The sequence below is a fragment of the Carassius auratus genome, chromosome 24 (assembly GCF_003368295.1).
Source record: "Carassius auratus strain Wakin chromosome 24, ASM336829v1, whole genome shotgun sequence".
In the NCBI taxonomy this organism is placed as follows: Eukaryota; Metazoa; Chordata; class Actinopteri; order Cypriniformes; family Cyprinidae; genus Carassius; species Carassius auratus.
Genome location: NC_039266.1, coordinates 13,386,086 through 13,395,828, shown reverse-complemented (window position 1 = coordinate 13,395,828; position 9,743 = coordinate 13,386,086). Strand labels below are relative to the sequence as shown.

General features: G+C 34.4%; 1 protein-coding gene across 2 annotated transcripts; it reads left to right on the top strand.

Annotated features, from left to right (window-relative positions):
* Positions 1-419: 419 nt before the first annotated feature.
* On the top strand, positions 420-9,687 carry LOC113042341 (ubiquitin-like modifier-activating enzyme 5). Of its 2 annotated transcripts, none has more exons than XM_026201131.1 (12): positions 420-722; positions 826-871; positions 968-1,057; positions 1,306-1,415; positions 1,763-1,849; positions 1,943-2,027; positions 2,980-3,084; positions 3,262-3,389; positions 3,942-4,077; positions 4,462-4,537; positions 4,629-4,735; positions 9,078-9,687. In XM_026201131.1, the coding sequence occupies exons 1-12, from the start codon at positions 574-576 to the stop codon at positions 9,153-9,155; spliced, it is 1,197 nt and encodes a 398-aa protein (XP_026056916.1). In that variant the 5' UTR covers positions 420-573; the 3' UTR covers positions 9,156-9,687. The 2 variants fall into 2 exon arrangements, with proteins under 2 accessions (XP_026056916.1, XP_026056917.1); XM_026201132.1 differs by having other exon boundaries at positions 422-722; positions 968-1,052.
* The last annotated feature ends 56 nt before the right edge of the window (positions 9,688-9,743 follow it).

The window sequence follows — 9,743 nt, the reverse complement described above, 5'->3', positions numbered from 1 at the left end:
GAAATCAAACAACTAGTTAAATACAAATATTATTTTTACTCCATGTATTTTTAGAATTGAGAGAAAACCGTTATTATTTTCCAAAAACGAACAGCGTCTTTTAAGCTGTTACCATAGTAACATATTTATTCTAGCGGCGCGCGATTCGTATGGAAGTTGTTCATCTGAATCGAATCTTAAAATTGATTTGTTCACATGTAAAAATGCTTAGATAAATTGTAGTATTGTTAAATGTAAATCTATAAACAGCGATGAGTCGTGGCTCTAACTTGACTCTAAAAATGGTGGAAAAAACGTAATAAACAGTGTATTTGAAAGTGGCGTAGTGATTTGTTTTAACCAGTTCACTTAAACGAACGAACCGATTTGCGCGAATCATTCATTGGGGAACTTTCGTTCCCGTGTACTCTGTTTCACTCCGGGCTCAAAATCTAGACACACTCTTCCCCAGCTGGTTTCTAACAGTGCAGACGTGTAACATTACATTAATATTAATTTTTGCCGTGCTTTAACTTTCCCACCGGAAAATCATAACAACCCGTGTCTATCACAATATAGGATTTTTAAAGAAAAATGACCACCGTTGAGGAACTGAAGCTGCGAATCCGTGAGTTAGAAAATGAACTAATTAAATCCAAACAGAAGCAAAGTGATGCGGAACATCACCTCAGACCAAAGATTGATCAAATGAGTGCTGAAGTCGTAGACTCAAATCCATACAGGTGAGCAATTTGACGCTGTTATGTTGATTAATAATCGACAAGAACATATGTAAGGCTAAATCGGTGCGATAGTCACTTTAACTTTATGTTTAATACCTCGCAGTCGTCTGATGGCACTCAAAAGAATGGGCATAGTTCAAGACTACGAGGTAAACACGTGTATTTATTATTTTCCTGACACTTGTCTATTGTTGACTGTTCGTGTTCGTGTTGAGATGAGCTCTATCCCCTGCTGTCATCCTCAGAGGATCCGCTCGTATGCTGTGGCTGTGGTGGGAGTGGGAGGAGTGGGCAGTGTCACTGCAGAAATGCTCACCAGATGTGGCATTGGTAAGGTAATGCACCTTTATCATCATTCCTCAATGCATAATCAGATATAAAGATTCACTGATTGGCCAGTCTGTGTTGGTCGGTCTGAATTGTTAATGTTTTTTAGTTAAACTTGGTGCATTCTTGTAGTGCGTGTTGGCAGTCAGAGTACAGAAGGGGAAGCCAGCAGCAGAACCCCCAGAGACATGCCTCAGCTCTGCGGTAACAGACGCTCATGCCTCTTTTTGCTGTGTCTGTGATTTCTTCCCTGCAGTTGCTGCTGTTTGACTATGATAAGGTGGAGTTGGCCAACATGAACCGGCTCTTCTTCCAGCCACATCAGGCAGGGCTCAGTAAAGTTGAGGCTGCAGAACACACTCTTAGGTAACGGGGAGGTTAATAATCATCTTAACATATATAGCAAGGAACGATCAGAGCATTTTCAACATTAATGATAAAAATAAATGTTTCTTGAGCATCAAATCAGCATGAGATGTTTCTAGTCAAGTCTAAAAGAAATAAAAGCATGAATCATTATATAACTGTTTCAATATTGTTAGAGAAATTGTATTTAATTTTCTTATTTTAAACCTATTTTTAGTGGAAATCCACCTTATCTTTTTCTATTTTATTTTAACAAACTGTGATGTGGATTAAAAGTTAGAAGTTAAAATGTTATTTTACAGCATTTTAGTTGATATTTCCCATTTGAATTCTGTTTTCCTGCATAGGAGCATTAATCCAGATGTTCCTTTTGAGAGCCACAATTACAACATCACCACAATGGACAACTTCACGCACTTCATGAACCGCATTAGGTGATCACTTTTTTTAATTTTTTATGTCACCGTATGTTTGCCGCCTTATTTTCAATATGCCTGTAATAAACAATCTTTCTTTTGTGTTTTCAGTCACGGAGGACTTGAGGAGGGAAAGCCGGTGGATTTGGTCCTCAGTTGTGTTGATAACTTTGAGGCTCGGATGGCCATTAATACGGTAAAGTTTTTGGCATTAAACTGTAACAACTGTAACTTGTTCATTTTAATATATAAATATTAATGCTATCAAACGATAGATCACGATTAATCACATCCAAAATAAGTTTTTGTTTACATAATAGATGTATGTGTACTGTATATTTATGTATATATTTTTCACCTTATTTGGAAAATATTTACTTGTATATACGTTTTTATATTTATATTCTTATATTTTATATATAAGTATAATGTATAAACATAAAAAAAATTCTTAAATATTTAGATTTTTGTATTAATATATACACATAATAAATATTAAGGTTGCTCATTATTTCCTTGAAATTGTAATTGCGATTTTTTTTTTTTTCTATTACCATTATCACAATTTACATAGAATGATGTTTATACCATTGATGCAACTGCATGCCATATTTTCTATGAAAGTAAACAAGCTGAAAACACCTTAACTTAACTTTTTTTTAAATGATAAAAAAAGTACAAATATGAATGGTATTTTAACGTTATACTAAAACTAAAATAAAAAAAGGAAAAACCCTTAAAATAGCATTTAGAAAGAAAAAAAACATCTTAGGTGTGCAGAATTACAAAAGTGGACTTTGAACGATTACGTAATTGTGGCATCTATAATTGTAATTGCTATTAGAAATTTGATTAATTGTGCAGCCTTATTAAATATACATGGTATACACACACATTATATAAACAACTTTTATTTTGGATGTGATTTAATTTTGATTAGTCGTTTGACATCACAAATATATATATTTCTATATATATATATATATATATATATATATATATATATATATATATATATATATATATATATATATATATATATATATATATATAATTATTTATTTATTTTGACAATATTAAATTCAATTTTTTCCCCACACAGTCACTGAAGTTTAGCAATTGCTTGCATGTTTGTTTCTCTCTTCTAGGCATGTAATGAGTTGGGTCAGGTCTGGATGGAGTCGGGTGTCAGTGAGAATGCCGTTTCTGGACACATTCAGCTCATCATCCCTGGAGAAACTGCTTGTTTTGCTGTATGACACACTCATACTCCCAAAACACATGCTATCTTGAATATGAATTATGATCTTAACAATTTTGTAAGGCTGTAACCCTCTTCTGTACTGTCTGTGTCATAATCTATAACACTCCGGTTATATCTGGCAGAATCCGATCCATAAAGATCTGATCCAGATGTGTTTGTGTGTCAGTGTGCACCTCCTCTCGTAGTGGCTGCAAATATCGACGAGAAGACGTTGAAAAGGGACGGGGTTTGTGCTGCGAGTCTGCCCACCACAATGGGAGTGGTCGCCGGACTCCTTGTGCAGAACGTTTTGAAGTAAGACCTCACCACAATCTTGATGATTCAGTACAGTCTTAACCATGCCGTGCTTTTAAACTCTATAAAGCATATGGTATCATATTCGATATGCAAATTTCCAAGGTCAGTAACTCAACATGACCCAACTTGACCAAAGGACCTGTTTTACAGTCTACTACATGATTGATGGTTTATACTTTTTAGCAATTAAAAGCCCTTTTAGTATATTTCTAAGAACATCCCCCTTCAGGTTGTGGTACTTGTCCTTTTGCTGCAAACTCTTAGCATACATAAGAATAGCCTTAAAATTGTTAGTAGTATTCCAAGATTGTATAGTGAACAGTTAAGACTGTGTGACGGTATATATGCACTGTGATGAATCCTATTTCAGTTTAGCTGCACTGAATCCTTACGTAAATGCTGTAGTATCATACAAATGCCATTAGATGGCAAAATAACGCCATTTTTGTAACTTAACCAACTTGATCCTTTCTAACTATCAATAGCCCTGTCAGTTCATCCAAAGGACTTTATAACACAGAGCCTGGAATGAAATTGTGTGTGTTCTAGGTTTCTGTTGGGGTTTGGGACAGTGAGTTATTACCTGGGCTATAATGCCATGCAGGATTTCTTCCCGAGCATGGCAATGAAGGCCAACCCACAGTGTGACGACAGACACTGCAGACGACAACAGGACGAGTACAAGGTGCACTGCTACAAATGCAAACATTAACACTGGTTTTTATTTATCCCTGCTCCACCTTGATATTCAATCAAAGGGATATTTATTGATTAATAAAATATATAATAATTAAACATGATTTAACCACAACATTGCTCACTCTGAAACCATTTTCCTTGATTCTATTCATTTAAATGTTTAATTAATTTTAACTTCATATTCAATTTTAGTTCATTTTTTAATGAATCACTTTCACTGAACAACACTTTTTAAGTTTAGAAAATTCCAAAATATTAAAAGCGGTTACTAAACAAGTGTTTTAATCATCTGTGTAGAAAAAGCATACTGTGACAACCAGTTAGTATCATAACTAGCAGTATATGATGTCGTATTTCTTCCTTTCTTCAGAAAAAAGAAGTAGAGCGGCCAAAGCAGGAAGTGGTACAGGAAGAAGAGGAAGTGGTGCATGAGGACAATGAATGGGGTTGGCATTCCACACACAGCACATTTCTCATTCATAAACCAGAAATCTTGAAATGTTATATCATTTTGTATGTAATGTTGTTTCATGCCAGGCATTGAGCTGGTTTCAGAGGTGTCAGAGGCAGAGCTTCAGGACGCATCGGGACCGGTACCAGATCTGCCCGAGGGCATTACTGTAGCCTACACCATACCTGAGAAGGTACGACCCACTGAATTATTACATAACACTTTAGTTATTCAGAAGTTTTCCTGCTTCAAAAAACAAACAAAAAAAATATTTATTTTTTTCTGCGCTAATTAGTTTGTCCACAAGGTGGCAACACTAGTCCGGGCCATTGTTTCACGCAGCCAAAAAAAGAAAAGGGAGAGATGCAACAACAATCTAGTGAAGACCGCAACATCAATAGACAGCAGCGGTGACAAGCGCTTGCGAGAGGGAGCTATAAGATATCCACAACTCTAGTTTAAAGGAGTATAAAGACAGTTTTATAGGTCTTAACTTCTGGCGAGAAATAGCAGAAATAAAAAAAAATGGAGAAGACTTGGAAACCTTCCGCGCTGTATACAAACGAACATGCAACAATACATTTATTCATCTGTGTTAATGTTAATTAATAAAAAAAAAAAAAAACAATCGTTCATGTTTTTGTTGCTGTTACATGACGTAGCGGTGTCTGACTAGCAGTGATGGGAATAACGGCGTTATAAATAACGGCGTTACTAACGGCATTACTTTTTCCAGTAACGAGTAATCTAATTGATTACTCTTCTCATCTTAATAACGCCGTTACCGTTACTGCCAAAAAATGTGCGCGTTACTATAACTGATGATGAAGCTGGTTTTTTTTTTTTTTTTCAAATACTTTTTTTTACTGTTCTTCATTGGTTAGTGGGCAGAGCACGAGACAAGCGCATAAATGCTGACGATTGGCTGAGGTAGAGTAAAATTTCATTGTAAGCCAATCAGCGGTAGAGTTGGGCGGGTGTTCGAAAGCACGCATAGTAGTGATGGGAATTCGGCTCTTTTGACTCAGTTCACTGAAAAGAGCCGGCTCTTTGGCTCACAAACGGCTCTTTAAATGACTTTGACTATAATATTTCAATTTTTATTACATAATTATTTAATTTCTATAGGCTAAATTTGAAAAAATAGAGTTGGCTCTTCAGATATGCAAGCCAGCTCCCGAAGTTCAACTAAAAGAGCCGGCTCTTAGAGTCGGCTCATTCGCGAATCGCGCACGACTCATCAAAAGCTCATTCGCGAACGAGTCGATCCATCATCACTAACGCTCATTCGCGAACGACCCATCATCACTAACGCTCATGAATTGCGAACAACCCATCATAACGCATAGTCGGACAGGACAGGACACACAACGAACACAAGCCAGTCAGTCAACGAGAGACAGGTATGGCGACGAGCCCAAATAATCCAAAAGTAGCCTTCTCTAAATGTTAGTATATACATTACTTTTTCCTTCAAGAAATTAAAGAAACAATAAAAGGAAATCCAAAAATCTATCGTGTTATTTGCATTGATCCACTATATAAACATAATATCTACATACATGCCATTTGATTGGAGGCTAGTCTCACTTTGTCCCACAGCAACTTTTTCTTTTTAGATGTGTGTACAATGTTTCATGTTTCTGTTAATAATGTATTGTATTAAGTGTCCATTTCATTATAATATTCAGATTTTTCATAAATAATTGAACATGCACATGTATTTTAAGTTCCTTTAAAGAGGGGTAGAGGTGGGGTCACATTTGAGCATTTAAAATTTAATTTTACTTGAAAGTAACGAAATAGTTACTTTCTTAAGTAACTAGTTACTTTTAAAATTTGTAACTGAGTTACTAATTTAGTTACTTTTTGGAAGAAGTAACTAGTAACGTTAACTAATTACTTTTTAAAAGTAACTTGCCCAACACTTCTGACTAGGGGCGAACTGGCGAAGGCATTCGCTGTCCACACAAAAACGCAAGGGTTGTATTTTCAGATTTAACCATTCTGGGACCCGGTTTCAAAAATTATTGGTTTCACTCTCCCAAAACGCCAGATCTGCCTGGACGAAACGCCTATATGATACAAAATGTATGCGTATACAGTAGGGATATGGCGGTATCAAAATTTCCTGTTGCTCATGCTTTTATCACTGTAAAATTTTGTTTAAAAAAGTGCTCAAAATAGGTTAAATAACTTTTTTTCTAATAACAAAAATAACTGAACATTAAAATAAAATAAAACAAAGAAAAATATCTAAAGTTAAAAGTTTTGCACAGATTAAAGTGCAAAAGAACTATAAAGATCCATAGGTATCACTTTACAATCTCATTAGTTAACCATTAACATTCACAATAGCTACATTTGCTACAGAAGTTATTAATCTTTGTTAAAAAAATATTAGCTCATTAAATAATACAGTTGCAACTTTACATTTTAAAATGTGTTATTAAATATTGGAATATCTAAGATGAATGACTGTTCAGAAGAATTTGTCATTGGCAGTTTATGTTAACCAATGAATTAACTAATGTAAAAAATTAAGCTCTGGTGTAAAGTGTGAATTAACAAAAAAAAAAAAAAAAAAATCTATGGCACGTTGTAGTCCAGATTAAGATAACCTATTAAGTCTTAATACTTAAGTGTTTGGCACTGTGATGAACATCATAGCAAATACACAAATCTGATTGGCTATTTAAAATAATTTAAATATGTTTCAGAAAGTAGTCCAGCTGGTTTATTTCCAGGGTAAGGACATTTTCTGCAGTTTAGCGCCATGTGCTGTATTAGAGTGAATGTGCTTTCATTCAGCGCGTCTCTCACGTGTTCCTCCATGTGCTTCTCATGCTTGCTTGATTAAATCAGAACACACGGAGTCTTTCAAGCAGCATGCAGTGGTGTTGTGCATTTTGACCAGTTGATGGGAATAGTATTCTTAAAATGCATTCCAAATTTTTAATAATTTGTAATAAAATTATTCGCAGTATTTAGAAGTGACCACGAAAACAATATCGTTGCATACTGATTACAGTGGTATATTTCATTACCGAATACCTGCAAGAGTCCAGTATACAGCTAAACGTGTCTCCGTGTGGAAGAGGCCTTGGTAAAGAGATTCCATTAAACACATTTAAAATAAACCAGTTTGTTGACTCTACATTAATTTGAAGGTTCAGTGTGAAATTATGACTATTATTCTTGATTACTTACAGAAAAATGTGCAATTAATTAGTAAATTAATTGGCCCCCTTCAATGAAATAGCTGTGACATAATTTATGTCTGTGTACTGTGTGTGTGTGTATATATATATATATATATATATATATATATATATATATATATATATATATATATGTATATGTGTGTGTATATGTGTGTGTGTGTGTATATATATATATATATATATATATACACACACACACACACACATATTTTAAGTTTGTACATTTGGCCAGCAGAAACAACAATCAGCACACTGTTATATGCAGGGCTTACAACTCCTCAAAAATATTTTATTTGATGCTATATCGGAGGGCATTAAAAAAAACAAATGTAAAGTGCAAAACGTTTTCAAGACAAAAGCTCTTCCTCAGTGCCACATTAGTGCACACCTGCATCCATTAAAACATCAATATTCACCATGGACATCATAATATGCATGCAGGCACAAAAAAACACCACACAATACATCAAATTTACCCTAAGACATTACCTTGAGCTAAAAAATAGCTAAATTATTTTATCTTGCATCTTAATTTGATGGATTTGATCAAATTTAATGCAGAAGTGGATAACGTTTCAGTATCTTTGCTTCATATAAGCGTTTCTTTGAAATCAGGGTCCTTGATCACCACACTCTATACCAAGCCTTACTGATATAAACAGCATTTTTGCACGCTACCAGTGCTCATCCTACCTATTTAAAGAAGGCACTGCATTATACACAATTTCTCTGTTTAAAACTAATTTGCACGGTGAATTCTGAGTTTGAGAAACAGATTGTGGGAATGTATAAACCGTTTATCCTTAGGGGTAATAACTCCAACATCCTGGGAAAACAAAATGCATTTACCTGCTAAATAATTAACACTAACATTGAAGAAATATATATATATATATATATATATATATATTTTTTTTAGTAAAGTTGTTTTAAATGTATCAAAATTGACAGTTAGAACATTTGTTGCAAAAGATTTTATTTCAAATAAATGCTGTTTTTTTTTTAACTTGTCAAAGAATGTTAAGCAGCACACCTGTTTTCAACATTGATAAGAAATGTTTCTTGAGCAGTAATTCTGCATATTAGCTTGACGTCTGAAGGATCATGCGACACTGGAGTAATGCCTGCTGAGAATTCAGCACCTCACAGGAATAGATAACATTTTGAAATATATTAAAATAAAACCGTTATTTTAAAATGTAACAATATTAGTGTTTTTCACATATTTTTTATAATATAGTCTTGGTAATCATTACCGTCTCTTGACCACCATGTCTGTGTAATATTCCATGTGTTCTTTCTTCTTCCCAGGATGGAGCGTCAGGGGAGACGGTGGAGGAAACCGATCAGAGTTTAGAAGAGCTGATGGCTCAGATGAGAAAGATGTAAGAGAACAACAATCAAGAGGAAAGTGACATCCATGAACTCAGAAAAAACTCTCCCAAACTCATTATTATTAGTACTTACATATGTAACATCGGAGGTCTCATACTAAACGAGTTTGGATTTAGTTTTTTTTTTTATTCTGTTTTTGCAAGCAGCCTGTAACACAAGATCTTTACAGGTTTACTTCAACTGAAAGTCTTAATTCTGCTGATTCTTTAATTTCACAGTGTTTCAGAGCTGGCATGGAATGGTTAATAGAACAAATCAGAAAAGATTGTTTTTATTTTTAATAACTGTTGTTACCAAGAAATGGTTTTGTGACAGAAACTGATACGACTTCAGCCACAGATGTGAAAGTGTTCTTGTCATGTCTGAAACCGAATGTGCTTGTGGACACCCAACCTGATGTTATAAAGAACAACACGCAACATATTTCAGATATCTCATCATTGGCCTGATTCTGACTGCTGTATTGAATGGTATAACATTGTAATAATGCAAATGAAAAAATAAATGTATTGGGTATTACATTCCATATTGCTTTTCCTGCATTTAAATGAGTAGTTAAATCTAAAGAAGCCTTAGCAATAG

Excerpts from the sequence above, each read along its gene's own strand:
- LOC113042341 (XM_026201131.1), top strand. The coding sequence starts at position 574 with ATGACCACCGTTGAGGAACTGAAGCTGCGAATCCGTGAGTTAGAAAAT. Across the intron at positions 2,028-2,979 it reads CTCGGATGGCCATTAATACG|GCATGTAATGAGTTGGGTCA; the intron begins GTAAAGTTTTTG and ends TCTCTCTTCTAG. Across the intron at positions 4,078-4,461 it reads GACAACAGGACGAGTACAAG|AAAAAAGAAGTAGAGCGGCC; the intron begins GTGCACTGCTAC and ends TCCTTTCTTCAG.